The sequence below is a fragment of the Aethalodelphis obliquidens genome, unplaced genomic scaffold (genome assembly GCF_003676395.1).
Source record: "Aethalodelphis obliquidens isolate GAN/ISIS:26980383/991018 unplaced genomic scaffold, ASM367639v1 scaffold8, whole genome shotgun sequence".
NCBI classification, from domain to species: Eukaryota; Metazoa; Chordata; class Mammalia; order Artiodactyla; family Delphinidae; genus Aethalodelphis; species Aethalodelphis obliquidens.
This window is the reverse complement of record NW_020837952.1, coordinates 27,369,840-27,388,782: the sequence shown is the minus strand read 5'-3', so window position 1 is coordinate 27,388,782 and position 18,943 is coordinate 27,369,840. Positions and strand designations below refer to the sequence as shown.

The 18,943-nt window shown below is 39.4% G+C and overlaps 1 protein-coding gene across 4 annotated transcripts in view; it reads right to left on the bottom strand.

The window, feature by feature from the left end:
- Window positions 1-18,867, bottom strand: part of ACSS3 (acyl-CoA synthetase short chain family member 3) — a 143,569-nt gene extending 124,702 nt beyond the window's left edge. For 3 of the 4 annotated variants that reach the window (XR_003432917.1, XM_027107101.1, XM_027107103.1), the window contains exon 1: window positions 18,445-18,776. Coding sequence is in view for 3 of the 4 variants with exons in the window: in XM_027107101.1 (XP_026962902.1) it covers window positions 18,445-18,752 (308 nt within the window). In the remaining variant the exon portion in view is untranslated. Of the gene's footprint in view, window positions 1-18,444 lie in introns of all 4 variants that reach the window. The other variant, XM_027107102.1, reaches the window with a different exon arrangement.
- Window positions 18,868-18,943: the final 76 nt, after the last annotated feature.

Sequence of the window (18,943 nt, the reverse complement as noted above, 5' to 3'; positions counted from 1 at the left end):
AGAGAGAAGGCATGAATGAATGATCCTAAAGATCCCCAGGTTGTGAGTCATGCTTGGCAGCTAAATTCAAAGCAGAAGATGAGGACACAATTTTATCTTGCTTGTTTTATTTTTATTCTAGAGGAAATGCAGGGAAAACAAAGAATTGAAGCAAAAGGAAATGGGATTCAGCTTCATTCAAATGAGGAAAAGATAAAATTATAATTAAAACTAAAGGTCAAATGTAAAAGTGAAGATAGAGATGTTTAAATTTCAAAGCATAAATTTATTAAAATTTAAATATAATCCCCAATAAATATATGTTTAAAAGTACATTCTAAAGGAAAGTAAACTTCATCAGTCAGCCCTATTCAAGAGAGCTACTGAGGACACTCTTTGGAGCAGTGGTCCTCAACCAGCCAACTCGGAAACAGGTCATGATGATCTCATAAGGAACCAAACTCCAAATCAGAGCAGGTTCCTAGAAAACCAGACAGAGACCAGGATGCCCACGGGGACCCTAAGCAGGTAACCCTGAAACCTCAGAACCATCCAGGGAATCAGGAGGGGGCAGAAGAGGAGGTACACTCTCCAATGTGAACCGATATTTGTTGGAAGGGAGAGAAGATGCCTTTTAGCATTTAATCCTAATGATAGCCATGACAACGTGATGAAGAAGGAACAAAAAGGAAAGGGGGAGAGGGAGAAAGGAGAAGAGAGAGCAGCCCCAGCACCATGCAGGGCAGGGGAAAGCCAATTTGTTGACATAGTGTCATCTTGCTTTGGTTAAGGAGGAATGGGAAGAAAGGGGAGAAATAGGTAAGGATTGAAACTAACGTGCTCTAAACCTTAGGACTTTAGGACTGCATATTTTTTCTGTGTTCATATTACATCTTCATCTTAACTATCCATTTCTCTCTCTTTAAGGCTATAACTCAGGCAGAACGATACGCTGCAATGTTCTGATGAAACTGTCCTCTACAGCTGATGCTCCCAGAAGGCAGACACCACATTCATTAACTCATTCTGCACACTTAGCTCATGTCCACAGAGAGATGTCCTATACAAGCTCTTATTAAAGTGGAAGGATACAATCAATCATTTTAGAAGGTCTAAAAAGAACTTTTTCTTCCCATTGAGCCTTGTAAATTATTCTGAGATTGTTTCTATAAAGATTATTTAATTGAGGGAGATACACAGGGAGCATCAATTTTGTTTGTTTTATTGCTTAAAATAAAACGATCTGAAGCAAATGTGACACAATGTTAAGAGTTTACAACGCACAATGTTAAGAGTTTACAACGCCCCATGTTCAGGGTCCACTAAATTATTACTTTTATTTATTCTCTAAATGTTTCGTAAGGAAAAAGACTGTGGAGTCTTATTCACAATATTTCTTAATATTTTTGGAGAAATATTTTGACAATATACATCAAAAAATGTATAATTTCTCTTTGACCCAGAAATCTTCTAAGAATTCATCAGCAAGAAGGAAGGAAAGAAAGAAACAGAGAGAGACAGATGGACAGTCAGACACAGGGACAGAGAAATCTTTGGAATGCTGCGTCCAAAAAAGCAAGTATTTCTGCAAGTAAAGAGAAACCACCCAAAAATCAACAGGAAGGGATTGTGAAATAAATAATCTTACATTCACCCAATATGTTTAAATATTCTGCATACACTAAAAATCATGAAATAGAAGAATAGAGGAATGGAAACATCACAACTTATTCCAAGTGGGAAAATGAGTTATCAAACAATATGAACAGTATAATTCTATTTTTCTGTAAGAAGAAAAATAGAGACCCAGAGAGTCAAACAGACTGACAAACAGACAGAGATAATAGATTTTTAAAAGGCACAACACATACACATACAAAAATATGTGTGTACAAAAACTGGTGGTGAATCTGAATAAGGTTTGCCATCTAACTAACTATCGTACAAATGTCAGTTTTGGTTTTGATAATGTACTATAGTCATGTAAGATGTTACCATTGGGGAAAGCTGAGTGATGGGTACAAATGACCTCTTTCTACTATTTTTGCAACTTCTTATGAGTCTACAATAATTCCAAAATAAAAATTTAAAAAGAAAATAAAAGACTGAAGGGAAATATACCGACTATACCAAGATATATACTAAGAATTATTTACATATTGAACTATAATTGATATTCCACCTATTTTGGCTTTCCTGAGTTCATCTAATTAAAACTTAAAGTAATACTGCACCTTTGTGGGGGAAAAGCATAAACCTAAATTTCAATCAGAATTACTTTTGAATAACAAATGTCAATGAAAAGTAATTCAAAACTTAGATCTCAAACTTAGGCTTTATGATTATAAAACCGCTGCTCCTTTACCTAAGCCAGATTATATCCCCTCCAATTTCCCACCTTCACTCTCACCAAAACAACTTTACACATAGACAGAAACTAAATCCAACTTAACTAACCAGATACCACTGAGTGTAAGTTAAAACATTAAGAAAAGTAACCTACTGTACAGCACAGGGAACTCTACTCAGTGCTCTGTGGTGACCTAAATGGGAAGGAAATTCAAAAAAGAGGGGATATATGTATACGTATAGCTGATTCACTTTGCTGTACAGTAGAAATTAACACAACACTGTAAAGCAGCTATACTCCAATAAAAACTAATAAAAAAAGAAAAGTAGACAAATTTTTTTCTTTTTTCCCTAGTTTTATCATCAAAAAATCTAAGAACAAGGTCACAAACTACATCTTTGCTCTATCCTTGCCAATTCTCCCACTATCTACATATCATATCATAGATAAAACATTTTCCACTCACATTTCGATAATTTGAAACTTGGACACAGTACAGCCTGCTCAATTATCCAAGAGTTCATTAACCAGCTGGTGCTAACCAAGCCCATTATGTCTCTTTATTCTCTTTTTTGTTACTTGTCTTTTCTTCACCCTCCTGTGTGTTAGCCCCTCTAGCAGAAAATGAGAGGCTGCACAAAGGGATAAAATTAAAATTGGTTGACTCTTTTATCTATTAAAGGATTCAGTGGTTACAAAATGACCACTGTTCATCAAAATGTGAGCCTGGGTGTTCTAGTCACTCACACCTCAACAGTCAAAGGTAATTCAGAGTAGATTGTAAAATAAAAGCAAATTTTATTACCCATATTTTCAGAAAATAATAACTAGATATCACTCATGATTACTCTCCTTTTATTAAACAGGAAAATGAAAGCTATCTCATTACAAGCAAAAACACTTTTTTTCTTTGATGTATGAAATCATACCTCAAAGTTATACTCTACCTGGACTCTCATTCAGCACCTGGAATAGTGCCTGGCATGTAGGAGGCATTCAAACATTTGATGAGTGAACAAGAGAAAGAATGAGAGAATAAATGAAGGAACAATTGAGTTAGGAATGGATAAGTTCTAGAACCAAAAAACTCCACTTTTAACAGGTCAACAAACGTGTGTGTGTGTGTGTGTCTGTGTGTGGGCATCTGACTTGCTTTTAAATCTGTTAACACCAGTAGTATGAGGATAAAACAGGATTAACTGGAGAGGAAATATGACACAATGAGAAGCTGATACACTCTAAAGTCTAACAGATTTGGTTTTTCATCCAAGATCTGCCACCTGCATTCTAAGTGAACATGAGCTAGTTACTTAACTTTCCCTAAATTCTTCTTTAAGAATGTATTCTCTTGAGAAGTTAAAAAAACTATGGTAAGGAGTATTACTGGTGCTATTCTTACCGTGATAATATATTTTGTATTGTGTAACACTTCAACACACACTCACAAACACACTCACATATGTGCATGCACACACACTCATACAAGTACACATGTACAGAGTAAAATCATCTTTTAGGATTTAAGAGATTTTGATTTGAGTATTATCATTTCCATCAAATACAATATTTGAAATAACTAGATATTTAATAAGAAAAAGAGGGCTTCCCTGGTGGCGCAGTGGTTGAGAGTCCGCTTGCCATAGCAGGGGACACGGCTTCGTGCCCCGGTCTGGGAGGATCCCATGGGCCTGTGGGCCATGGCCGCTGAGCCTGTGCGTCCGGAGCCTGTGCTCCGCAACGGGAGAGGCCACGACAGTGAGAGGCCCGCGTACCGCAAAAAAAAAAAAAAAAAAAAAGAAAAGAAGAAGAAAATCTTCCTAATTAAGAATTTTTTCTCATGGACATATATACACTAACAAACATAAGGTAGATAGCTAGTGGGAAGCAGCCGCATGGCACAGGGATATCAGCTTGGTGCTTTGTGACCGCCTGGAGGGGTGGGATAGGGAGGATGGGAGGGAGGGAGATGCAAGAGGGAAGAGATATGGGAACATATGTATATGTATAACTGATTCACTTTGTTATAAAGCAGAAACTAACACACCATTGTAAAGCAATTATACCCCAATAAAGATGTTAAAATTTTTTTTTTCTAATTATAAATTTTAAAATTAATCCTTTTATAAATTAAACTAAGGAAAGGAAATTTCATTAAGTTGGATCTTAGGCTGTAAGATCTAAGGCTGTAACAACAAATTACATTTCAAACAGTTCTTGAAATATTCAGGTGAAATGAGATGTTTAGAGTAGATATATGTTGAAGATCTTGAGCAGTCAGAACTCAACATTTTAAAATAATAAAATCAGTTTTGCATTTTTCTAAAATTCAAGCTTTTATCAGATTAAGATCAGCTTTTATTCCCAACAATGTAAATATTAACATTTTTATCATTTGTGGCAATACCATAAATGTATCCTAGAGAAATAATATTTTTATGTTATCTCATAGCTGTCACTTTTTTTCTTTCTTTCATTTTGTTTTTTAAATGGAGGTATAATCCATATATAACATTATATTAATTTCAGTATATAACATAATGATTCGATATTTGAGTACACAGTATACAAATTTTTTTTCTTTTCTTTTCTTATGATGAGGATTTTTAAAATTTACTCTCTTAGCAACTTTCAAGTATGCAATTCAGCGTTATTAACTGTAGTCACCACGCTGTCCATTACATTCCAGGACTTATTTATCTTGCAACTGGAGGTCTGTACCTTTTGACCACCTTCACTCATTTCACCTACCCCCAACCCCCTCCCCTTTGGCAACCACCAGTCTGTTCTCTGCATCTATGAGCTTAGTTTTTGTTTTGTTTTGTTATTTGTTTTGGTTTTTAGAATCCACATATAAGTGAAATCATATAATATTTGTCTTTTATTACTTTTAACCAGTGGGCTTTCTTTGTTAAATAAAATTTGGTTTATCTGGTTAAGTTATTTACTAAAAAAAAAAAAAAAAAAGACTAAAAAATGATAATCTGGTAACATGATACTGATACAACTCTTAAATCTGAAATTCTTGGAACCTGATATGTGCCGAGACAACTTTCGCAGTCCATACTCACATGGGAACTTGGTCTGTACCATACAAGTAAAGTATTTCCCTCCTTGCAGTATGTGTGTCTTTGGCTTGAGGACTCGATGAATATGTTGAAGAGAAGCAAAAGGAGCCAACTGCCTCATAGTAAAACTTAGACTCATGAAGACAAGAAAATTTCAGACCCCCTGATGCCTAGGTAGAAAGAAGACATGGATCATTTTGGGTCTTGGTGGGATGGATGATTCAGGTAATATCTACCTGTAATTTATATAAGAACCTAGATTTAGAAGATGGATTAAGAAGGTTAATCTCTATGTGGTGAAGTTTTAAAATCAGTTTGATGGATATATACAAGGTTATGTGCATTCCACTGCAGAGATAACAACAAAGGTGACTGAGATCTGACCCCTGCCCTTCTATCACCTAGTTGTGATTTTTTTAATTACTGGTAAGAGAAAAGTATCAGTGGAGTATGAGCTTATATAATGGGTGTATAGTGACTAAATGGAGATGGGAATTGAGCATTCTTTGCCAAACTAGCTTAAAGGGAAATAAGATTCAAGGTGATGGGCTTTTTAGGAAAGAACCATTTGTCAAGAAGACATGTGCAAGTTGACTCTGGGAAAACAGTGAAGATTTACATTCCACTAAAATGAGAGGAGAGTGGAAGACACATAGAAACCTAGGAGACAAATGGGAGAAAGGAAGTTGCATCTCTGATTAAATTTTTAAAAAAATTTTAACATTGTTTTCATTCCTTTGTACTTTCTAGGTACAGTCATATGACAGCCAGACAGAAGAAGTTAAAGAGTGTAGTCACAACTCATTACCAAAATTAGGTTTTTACCATGTGACCCAATGGGTGTGAAAAATTAAGTCTACCGCTATATTACAAGTCACTTAATCTCTCTGTCCTTTAGTTTACACAGTCATAAAAATGCATTATAACTAAACCTATCTCACAAGGCGTCAGAAGGATTCAAAAAATACATACAGTCTTAGCATAGCATCTGACCCAGAGCAAGTGCCCCATAATTAGTGACGGCTGTTGTATTGCCATGGGTGTTATTACTGTTGTTATTATTATCATTATTGAGAGGCATGCCTCAGTTTTAAAGAAAGGAATGAATAGCTCAGTCATGAGCTAGAGAATAATCACATGTGAGTTTCCTTCTCAATCTATTACAGACTCTCCAAATATTATTGTGTTTCACCCCCTAAACATTCAAAGGAAAATTTAACATTTTTAGATCATTTGTTCCCCAAAGTTTTGCAACACCTATGGTATAACACAGGTAAGTGAGACAGTCCACAACTCATGGTCCTTGTACTGGATTTCAAAAATAAGATATATTAGAACCAAGAGAGACAGATGCAATATGATTCCTAAAAAAACTCATCTCTGCACTTAACATACGCCATTTATCAAGGCCTGTCCACCTGCACTAGGATCAAGATGAAAAGCAATGAAAGCAAAACAGCAAAGAATACTATACTTGAATGCATTAAAAAAGTAATCAAAATCAACAACTTCCATAATTACAAACATACAACAAGTCCTAGTATTTTCTTTTACTGAGAAGTTGGAGGAAAGGAAAATTTTCAAATATTCATAATTATATGAATTAATTAGGCTACTTATTACCATGTTCTCATAAAAATAATGTTAAAGCATACTACAAGCGATGAGTAATGTGGTCATTATAGATTTTTCTTAAGCCAGAAAACCAACACAGCATTTTTAAGAGAAGGGCTTAATATTGTTTTCTACTGTCCAGGAAACATTTCTAAAGTAGGTAACAATTAATATAAAGCCCCTCTCCCACCACTTTTGGGACTGTTGTACACATTTTAAATATTTTATATTAAAAAAAGTTTATTTTTTCAAAGAACATCAATCTATTATTCCAGATATAATAGGGATATTTTCCAAATGTTTGACATGTAGATCCAGATTTTTTTTTTTTTTTTTTTTTTTTTTTTGCATTACACGGGCCTCTCACTGTTGTGGCCTCTCCCACTGCGGAGCACAGGCTCCAGACACGCAGGCTCAGCGCCCATGACTCACGGGCCCAGCCGCTCCGCGGCATGTGGGATCTTCCCGGACCGGGGCACAAACCCGTGTCCCCTGCATCGGCAGGCGGACTCTCAACCACTGTGCCACCAGGGAAGCCCGATCCAGATTTTTTAAATTACTTTTAGTGGTTTCAGTGGAGAAGGGGTAAGAAAAGGAAAAAAAAAAAAAAAACTAAAATTAACTAAGACAATTATTATAGAAACAATATAATGTTGTATATATTTAGATAGAGTACAGACACTAAATTCAGACTGCCTGGGTTCAAATCCTAGATCTGCTATTTACTAGTTTTATATGTTTAGGCAAGTTTCTTAAACTCTCTGTATCTCCATTTCCATACCCACTAAACGAGAATAAAAGGTACCCTACGTCACAGGGTTGTTAGAAATATTAAATAAATTCAAACACTTAAATAAATTTAAGTACTTAGTATTGTACCTGGCTCATAGCATGGATACCATAAAGCTTAGCTGTTCTCACTATATGCTGGACACTCACTATTTATGTACATGAGCAAACTTACTCATTCTAACAGTCCTAGAAGTTATTATTATAGATTATATATATATTGTTGATTTCACAATCAATAAAGATAGGCTGGATTACACACAGTAACAACGGCAAACTCTCAACTTGAAAAAACGTTTACTTCTCACTCATGCAACTTTACTCAGGCTTCAAGTGGACTCCCGGAAGCATTGTTATCTATGCATTTTTGCTCAGCAATCCAGGCTACAGGTGCTTCCACGATGGATCTGACAGACCAGAGGGGACTAAGGATTGAAGCACTGGCCACTAAATGTTTCACCAGGAAGTGACACGCCTCAGTCTGGTTGCATTAGCCAAAGCTAATCACATAACCACGCCTGGGTGGGGAAATCCAATCCTCCTGTGTGCTCAAAAGTAGAGAACAGACATTGCTGAACAATAATACCCATCACAGTCCCCATTTTATAATTATTTGGGACAATGTATTGTTCAAAGAGTGGGGCCTAAGTTTTAACCCAGATCAGTTTGTTTTTCTCCACTAATAATGATCCTCGGGGCTTCCCTGGTGGCGCAGTGGTTGAGAGTCCACCTGCCGATGCAGGGGATGCAGGTTCGTGCCCTGGTCCGGGAGGATCCCACATGCCGCGGAGCGCCTGGGCCCGTGAGCCATGGCCGCTAAGCCTGAGCATCCGGAGCCTGTGCTCCGCAACGGGAGAGGCCACAACAGTGAGAGGCCCGCGTACCGCAAAAAAAAATAAAATAAAATAATGATCCTCAATAGTTTTTTCTCCTACCCCCCAAGATAGCTTATCGCAGGGGTCCCTAACCCCCAGGCCAAGGACCAGTAGCGGTCCACTGCCTGTTGGGAACCGGGCCACAGAGCAGGAGGTGAGCAGTGGGCTAGTGAGCTCAGCCTCATCTGCCGCTCCCCGCCGCTCCCCATTGCTTGCGTTATCGCCTGAACCATCCCCCCACAGCCCTCACCGTCCATGGAAAAACTGTCTTCCACAAAACTGGTCCCTGGTGCCAGAAGGTTGGGGACCGCTGGCTTATCGTACAAATTCCCATTAGTAACAGTGACAAACTTCATTCGGCCTTGATTAAGCAGGGAGAGTTGGGAAGAAGGCAATGTCAGGGCATTTGTGGTTTAGAAAAGCGCTAAATTCTCAACTGAGAATTGATGAAACTCTATGAAAACTTTAAATAAGTGTGGAGAGAAAGCAAAGTGAGATTAGTGCAAAAGTAGATTTTTCTAAGCTCCGTTGCATTTGCCTATGGTTATTTTAGCAAACAGTCAATAATAATGATTTTATGTCCCTTCGACTACTAAATTTTTTTACCACTTTATTGTACTAATTTTTTTTGCACAAATATCTATATTGATCATGTCTACAGCAGATACTGAGTATTCTTTCTTTTCCCTTAATCTTCCCAAATTTCTTTTACTTAACTGATGTCTCTTGGGAGACATCTTAAAAATTATACTTGGGAAATGTTGTTATTCTAACATCAAAACCTAAGGAGAACATATTCCTATTGTCCAGAGTTATCTCTTAAATCAAAGACCTACAGACTTCAGATGTGTTTCTTCCACTGAGAGCAACTTATATGTTAAATCAGTAAAATTCACTACTTACCTACAAGTTATAAATCAAACGCTATCCAAACAATGTATTTGAAAAACCTGTTTTCAGCTATTCTAAGATTTTCAATTGGACTATTTCATACTGGAAACTCTTAAACTTCAATTTTCCTAGATAGTATAAGAATAATACTTCTCCTTTCTATGCACTGTCGCTTACCTCATTTGGCCATAATATCAGCAAAAGTTTATATAATTCATACTTTTTACAAGTTCTCTAACCACATGGTTTAAATAATTTCTACATTCAGATGTGCTTCCTAAAACTGTAATTTAAAGAAGTTATTACACTCATATATATTATCACAAAGATTCATTAGCCTTCCACACATTTCTCTCACAAATGTCACACCACAATGGAAAGCAATGATCTCCCTCATGGAGTTGCTGCTTAAGCAGAAATGCTTTAAAAAAAAAAAAAAAAAGAAGAAGAAGAAAGAAAAGGAAAAGAAGAAGCAGGAGGAGAAGGAGAAACAAATAATTTCAACCACTGGATTTTTTTTTTCTCAACTAACAGTATATAGCATGAACAAAGGAAAAGTAAGCCACCTTCCAGGAGGTGATAAGAGTTTGGACTTTCTCCCACACTTGGTCACAGCTGATTGAATTTCCATTGTTCATTGATTGTGCCATTTGTCAGGCAATCCATCCTTGCTTATGTAATCATAGCATTCCAGTAGTTCACTCTGTTCTGTCCTGAACGTTCAGCAGCATGACAGAGAAAATTACACACAGAACAGCACCAAGCCGCTGACCTTTAGAATATAAAATAAGGCCGATCTTTTGAAATTGGTCTTTGTTGATGAGGTTATCTGAGGGACAGTATTTCTAACAGGCCATTTTTCATGCTGACCAGATAACTTCATAAATTTTTTTTTATTTATAAAAACTGATAATTTAAATTTTAAATATACCTGTACTGTGCACAATATTATGAATAAATACATTTCATTTAGAGTTTGTCAAAAGGGGACACATTTTTCATCTCTAGGTAAAACTCTCACCTTCAAACCAGAATTAAGTATAATTTTAATAATACCTGATAAATACGAAGGAAATCTTACAGGAAAGAAAGAAAGAGAGAGAGAGAGATTGAATTTCTGAAACAGCTTAACGTGGCTGACTAATTGTTTGCCAAAGAATCAAAATTCAGTAGAGGAATTAAATTACTTTCTGGTTATATAAAATCCGCATTATATTTTCCTTATTTGTTTTCTTTTGAAAGAATGTCAAACTCAGAAAAGTTGCAAGTACAAGATAAAGAACTTCCTTCCCTCTGAACCACTTATTGACATGATGTCTGAAACCCCAGAATAATTTAACAAATCAACAAATCTTAGTTCTTTCACCTTTTTTAACTGTCTCCTTATCTTCTCTGTCAAACTTACAATCAAATGCTTAGATATCTAGCTCACTAGAATCTCTGCAATATACAACAAGAACATACAGATCTGCTGAGTAGCTTTTTACTCCATCTTTTAGACTTTTCCATTTTGTTCCTTCCATGAATTTGTGGTATCTAAAGAAAAAAAAGAAAGAAAGAAACCACACAAAGTTCAACCTGTAAAAACACGGAGTCCTGTTGATGGGGAACAGGTTTCAAAATAAGCAAAATTCCCTTGATTCCTATTTCACAGGTTTCTTCACTTCTGCCTTTAAACAAAGGATTCTCCTAAAGGGGGAGGAGGGGAAAGTAAAGATAGTGAGGAAACTATTTTTCTGGTAACCCAGACACCTCCACATGCTATCATCTTGTCTCCCCTTCCTGTCACTGTCAAACATCTCCATGGACTCTTTTTCCCTGCCATCAGTTCACCCTGTAATGCAGGATTCTGGCTTTGGCTTTCATCTCTCCATTGACATCGCATTATTAAAAGTCACTGGGGAGGGCTTCCCTGGTGGCGCAGTAGTTGAGAGTCCGCCTGCCGATGCAGGAGACACGGGTTCGTGCCCTGGTCCGGGAAGATCCCACATGCCGCGGAGCGGCTGGGCCTGTGAGCCATGGCCGCTGAGCCTGCGCATCCGGAGCCTGTGCTCCGCAACGGGAGAGGCCACAACGGTGAGAGGCCCGCGTACCGCAAAAAAAAAGTCACTGAGGATCCCTGAGTCAAAACTGCTTTCAATCCTCAATAACCTCAAAACATCTCTGGAGCCCTTTACCGCTATTGATTTGCCCTATTTTTATCTCTTCTCTCCCTCTTACTCCATGGCACAAAAACATCCTGCTGTTCCTTCTCCTACTTCTTTGAACAAGTCTCATTCACTCTCATAGGGTTTTTTTTTTCCCCTTCCAAGTTCAGTTTTTAGTATTTTTTTTTCTTTCTCTCTCTCGGTCTCCTCTTTCTCCCTCTAAATTGCTCTCTCTCTCTCTCCCCACTTGGCATTCACCAAGCTTCAGCTCTCACCTCTTTACAAATTTCAGTCAAATCTATAATTCTACAAGTCCTCGCCAAGTTTTCAACTCATTATCTTTAATTTCACAATCAATTCCTCCACCTGGATATCTGAGTCAAATTGTCACGTTCACCATAACTTCTTTACTTCCCTACACCCCACTGCCAGGAAGTCACTATGTCTAATTTAGCTTGGAACAGCAGTCACTCAGTTCCGGCCAAGTGTTGCAATGCAGGAATGCTGACTCACTGCTGACAGATATTCTGCTTTTTTTTTTTTTAAGAGAAGCCCCCAAAAACTGAATCATTAAAGGAAATTTAGATTTTAGATGAAATCTTCCAATGTTTAAATACTGACAACTACTTTAAAAAGCAAACAAACAAAAAGCACCTGGGTCACACAAAACCTATCTGCAGGATTACAATCAGGTTGTGACTTACAGTCTAAGAAGTGAAGGCAAATGCCTTAGCTTCTATTCCAAGCCTTCCAAAACCATCCTGAAACTACCTTCTGAATTCGAGTACCAGTAACTCAAAATAACCACGAGAAGCCAACTGGTCTACTGTTCATTCCATCCTACAAGTGTATTTGGTTCTTTCTCACCGCTATCCCTCTGTCATGTTTGTCCTGCACACAGAAGTGTTTTTCTTTCTAAGTCCTACTTTAAGATTGAGTTTAAATGCTATCATTTCCCTGAAAACTTCCTGGACCATATTAGCTTATATATTCCAAAGACATTAGTACCTAGGACTGTGTGTCAGGCACAGTCCTAGACGTTTTACACGCTCCCCACCACCACTATAATCCTAAGAAATTGATACTATCATCATTCTTATTTTATTCTTACTCAATAAGGATAATGAAGCCTGTCCAAAGCAAGCGGCGGACCTGGGGTTGAACACAAACATTTCTTGTTCCAGTGCAGGAAGAGGAGTAGTAAATTCAAGTTTTGATCATCTACTATGTGACATGTGTTTTGTGCCAGGAAATTTTCAAATGCTTAACGAGACTCACCAGACCATTTACAATATGGCTCTCTTCTTCTTCTATTATTTCTTGATAATTTCCCTGCCTCATTAGCCTTCTTTCAGTTTCTAGAATTTACTGAGCTACTTCACACCTCACAGACTTTGCATGTGCTGTTTTCTTTGTCTGCAATGTTCCTCTCTCCTTCTGATTCTAATCTCTACTCATTGTGATCTCAGTTTAACCATCATTTCTTCAAGACTCCTACCATGATCCTTCCAGAAAAGATTATTTTAAATCCCCCTATTATTTCATAGCATCTACTGCAACTCTAAATAAATAGGTTCGTAATAATTTAATGTATGTCTCCCCTACCACTGTGTAGTGAGTTTCTCCACTATCTCTTTCATCATTTTCTCTGTACTATACACACAGTGAGTGAATGATTGGTGTCTTTATCATTTATGAGCCATTTTAAGACCTAGAGGGATTAAACAACCTTTATCTCATAGCTAGTAAGAAACTGAGATCTTGCATGTTAACCTAAACAATTTCCATCATAGAGATGTTAACCAAGCAGAAATCATTTTCTAATAATCTGCATTTAGTCAGAGACTTTTCCTTTTCAGGTTATAGTCATTGTTAATGCATATTAAATTCTAAACCAAACAGTATGTGAGAGTCTGATCATTGAATGTTGTTTAAATAAATAGAAAATGTTATTTAAAAAAAATAGAATTGCAACGCTTCCAAAGAAAGGGATAAGGGATGACGCAGACTGAAGAGTTAACCACAATGCACGCAAAAGTGAATTGCCTAATTTTTCAGAGTGGCAGCTGGATTTCATTTTCAGGAAAGGCAGCAGGATGTCTAATTCATCAGGAGAAAATAACCAAAACTTCCATTCTGTTGTTCCAGGATTAGAGAAATTACTAGGAGTTCTAATTGCTTCACCTTATATTGCAGTTCTCTACTGAAGTCTCTGTAATAGAGAATTTAGTCCCCCCAAAGCTAGGTGTCAACAATGTGAATTAACCAACAAACTGTGAGGAAAGGTGGTTCTTCACATGTTCCTAAAGCACCTACATGTAATTTGTCTTTCAAAGATCTCAGTGATTACAGTCCCAGAAATGTATTTTACAGGGCTATTGCCTACAATAGAAAGTCCCTAGTATATCACCCTTAAAGATTTCTATTCCATGCTCACACTACTGCATTCGTAAAGTACTATTGGGTAGTGTACGCCATTATGAAAGCTAATATGCATTACTATTTATGCATTGGGGCTTTTGGTAGGCCTGTAGATTCGGAGGGGCGTTTACTTTCATGAAAAATGAACAGACAAGCTTATAATGAGGAAAGAGAATCCCTCTTGCCTCTTGGAAGCCAAAGGGCATCAGAGATCTTGACTACACCTATGCCAGCTCCACCTAGAAGAGAACAATTAGCTGTAGCGACCCCTCCTCATTTTACTTAAGAACTTGGCAGTCAACATCTCCCTTCCCCCATCCCAGCTTCAAAAAGAAGTAAGCAAAGCACCTTCACATCAAATTGTGCCTGTATCCACTTACCACCTCCCAAGACATACAGAATCAAAAATCATTAGGGCTATGTATCCTGTTATCTGACTATCACTTTTCAAACTCATATGTCTGTTCTGTCCTAGAATCTATGGACATAAATTAAAAAAAAAAAAAAAAAGACATTTGTCCTGCCCTTGAGTTTACCTTTGCAGAAAAATGTTAACCAATGAGAAATATCTGCAAGTAGGATTCAGATTGAAACCACATATTGAATGAAGTTTCAGATTAGATGTATGGTCTGCTGTGTCTACTTGCCTCCCCAACTCTGCTCTGCCAACCAAACTCCTTAGTAAGACGGAATCACACTGCTAAAATAAATGCAGACTCAAAGACTTATCTGTTATTCACTTTGATCTGTTGGGCTGCTATAAAACAGGTACAGCCATGTGATTCCAAGAGTACAAAGACAGAATTCAGATACAATATTGCCAAATATCAGTGATCTACAATGTACTGAATTTTTGAAAATACCTACAAGGACCCTTTGACAAAAATCCTCATTAAAAAAGGAACATTTTGGGGTTTCCCTGGTGGCTCAGTGCTTGAGAGTCCGCCTGCCGATGCACGGGACACGGGTTCGTGCCCCGGTCCGGGAGGATCCCACATGCCGCGGAGCGGCTGGGCCCGTAAGCCATGGCCGCTGAGCCTGCGCGTCTGGAGCCTCTGCTCCACAGCAGGAGAGGCCACAACGGTGAGAGGCCCGCGTACCGCAAAAAAAAAAAAAAGGAACATTTTAGGCATACACATTTTTTAAATTAATTTATTTGTTTTTATTTTGGGCTGTGTTGGGTCTTTGTCACTGCATGCAGGCTTTCTCTAGTTGCAGCAAGAGGGGGGCCACTCCGTGCTGCTGTGCGTGGGCTTCTCACTGCTGTGGCCTCTCCCATCGTGGAGCACAGGCTCCAGGCGCGCGGACCCCAGCAGTTGTGGCACGCAGCCTCAGTAGCTGTGGCTCACGGGCTCTCTACAGCACAGGCTCAGTAGTTGTGGCACACGGGGCCCAGTTGCTCCGTGGCATGTGGTATTACCCCCCCAGACCAGGGCCCAAACCCACGTCCCCCTCATTGGCAGGCAGACTCCCAACCACTGCACCACCAGGGAAGCCTGCACACAATTTTTTAAAATTTAGGCAAGCAACCAGAAATTAAAAAGAGAAAGAAACATCAGAGAGAAATCTCCAGATCTTAAATGTCTATCTGATGGACACTTTGATTTCCACATTCTCTGCACTCCCTTGAGCCCTCACCAACTTCAACTAATCCTCTAGAAACCTGTCCTTTCCTTTCCATTGCCACCATTGGCAATGGTCTGACCATTGCCTTAGGTCTGGCCCTCATTGGTTTTTACTTGGAATATCCCAGTGACTTCTTAATTGGGTTCTCTGCACACAGTTTTATGCGAAGGATGCTCACGTAAATAATCTCAGTTCCATACTTTATGACATATATACGGACACAGAACTTTTTGAGAACACATTCTTAGGCGAGACAATAATTCTGTGTTTTGATCTGAGAAACACTAGGATTTCCTGTTCTTAAATAATTGTGGTATGAAACTACAAAGACAACTATTCTTCCTCTAACATTTATAGGGTCTATTTCATTAAGACTTGGTCTTAACCCTTTAATAAATTAATCTTCTTACTAGTTCTACATTTATATACGAGAAAACTGAAGCACAGAGACATTAAGCAACTTGCCTATGAACACACAGCCAGTAACTGTAAGGGCCAGAACTCAAACTCAAAATTCCAGCACCAGATACCATGCTGTTGACCATCATGACTCCTACCCCTACCGCTTTGCCGCATGCATACCGAGTGCTTGGGCCACTGTCCAGCACATAAGAGAGGATCTGAAAAATCCTCTGAAACACTACTAAAAAAATTGACTGGATGGGGAAATATGCTCAGATTCTAAAGATAAAACCACCTAAACAGCTCCAAATAATCGACAGAGGACAGAGCATGGTGGTGACAGAGAACAGTCTCTGGTCAAGATGTCTTTCTCCATTTCAGGTTCCTACTTTCAACAAGAAGGCATTTGTCACCACCATCAAAAAATCTACAAACAATAAATGCTGGAGAGGGTGTGGAGAAAAGGGAACCCTCTTGCACTGTTGGTGGGAATGTAAATTGATACAGCCACTATGGAGAACAGTATGGAGGTTCCTTAAAAAACTAAAAACAGAACTACCAGGTGACCCAGCAATCCCACTACTGGGCATATACCCTGAGAAAACCATAATTCAAAAAGAGTCATGTACCACAATGTTCATTGCAGCTCTATTTACAATAGCCTGGACATGGAAGCAACCTAAGTGTCCACTGACAGATGAATGGATAAAGAAGGTGTGGCACATATATACAATGGAATATTACTCAGCCATAAAAAGAAATGAAATTGAGTTATTTGTAGTGAGGTGCATGGACCTAGAGTCTGTCATACAGAATGAAGTAAGTCAGAAAGAGAAAAACAAATACCGTATGCTAACACATATATATGGAATCTAAAAAAAAAAACAAAAAAACAAAATGGTTCTGAAGAACCTAGGGGCAGGACAGGAATAAAGATGCAGACCTAGAGAATGGACTTGAGAACACGGCGAGGGGGAAGGGTAAGCTGGGACAAAGTGAGAGAGTGGCATGGACTTACCTATACCACCAAATGTAAAATAGATAGCTAGTGGGAAGCAGCCGCATAGCACAGGGAGATCAACTGGGAGCTTTGTGACCACCTAGAGGGGTGGGATAGGGTGGGTGGGAGGGAGACACAAGAGGGAGGAGATATGGGGATATATGTATATGTATAGCTGATTCACTTTGTTATAAAGCAGAAACTTAACACACCACTGTAAAGCAATTATACTCCAATAAAGATGTTAAAAAAAAAAGAAGGCATTTGTCAAATGCAAACCTGACCATGTCATTCCCCCATCTCACTGCTGGGAACTTGGAAATGGTAGTGGGAAACCCCACTGCAGTGTTTTGCAAACTTTTACAGGAAACATCTCTCCCTAATGGCTTGCTGATGAAAGCAACTACACTCTTAAGGCCCATGGCCCAAAGAACAGCCACAACTCTTGAGTTCTGACTGTGTGACTCACCCTTAATACTCTGTCAAGTTTGAGATTTATTCTACAAATGTATCTCTGTTTGTTACAATATAAAAACAACGTTTATAACTACTTATAACTGCAACTCTAGGAGGAAAACGAAAAACAAAAAACTTCATTCCTACCATGATTTCTAGCACCACCTACCTGTATGCAAATTCTTTCTGGGTACCGGTACTGCAGCTTCATATACAGGACAGGGCTGTGGACCTAATCCGAGCTACTTGGCATGATACCTAAATTCCTTCCCAAACCAACCCCTGACTCACCAGCCCCCTTTCCCACCTCTCCAGCCAACACAATTAGTTGCAACTATATCAACAGTCAAATTTCAACCTGTGTTCCACCTCGTGGACTTTAATAATTAGGACCTTGTGGACTTTGAGAAGACATATCCACCCTTCCAAACCCTACTTAGGTGTAATCTTATTGAAGTCGTTCTTCCTCCGAGTGTGTGGATACTTAGTAACACTCCCCTAGTTTATCCCTCTTCTTGCACTTGTTTCCCCGTGGCTGCTTCCCATACTAGACTGTGCTGTCCCTGGGGGCTGGCTCTTGCTCAACTAAGCAGAGCCCTGCCATACAGGTAAATTTCTGGTCTATAGGAAGCGGGGCTCACAATAGGTAACCTAATCCTTCAGGACAAGGCAAAAGAGCTGACTACGAAATTGAAATTAAACACAAATTAAAAGGTCTGAGCGTATCTCCAGTCGCATTGTCTTTCCCAAAAGAACTCCAGGTTCCGGTGCAGGGGACGCCAAGCCTTGGCACCCAAGAGAGAGGGGGGTGGGCGAAGGCGTCACTTACCAACTGGTGGAAGGCGAATGTCTGTTCTCCAGCGTTTTGGTCCAGGGCTTATACCAGCTGATCTGCTCCGCGGCTTTGCCCCAGAACCTCTCGGGGTCGGCCACCGAGGCCGCGAAGTGGGTCTTGTACTCGCAGCCGCCCGAGGACAGCGCCCGGCAGCCCCGGCCCCCGAGAGCGCCCCGTTGGCCGGGGGCCACGTACGCCCTGCGGGCCGGGCCAGCTCCCCGGGCGGGAGAGGACGCGGGCAGGGACCCCCCGAGTCCCCCGGCGCCGGTGACTTTGCGACACTGCAGCCAAGATGGCTTCATCGCTGCCGTTGGCGCCCCCCTCCAGGCTGCGCTGCCCGCGGTCCCGAGCCCACTCCTCGGGCGACCCCTGGGGCGCTCGCGACTTCTTGGAGCCCGAGGGGAGCAGGCGGGAGGCGGGGGCAAATTCCGAGGTGTGCCCAGAGCCCGGGAGTTTGGCAGTCACACTGGAGTCGCCGAGAAAAACCGACCTG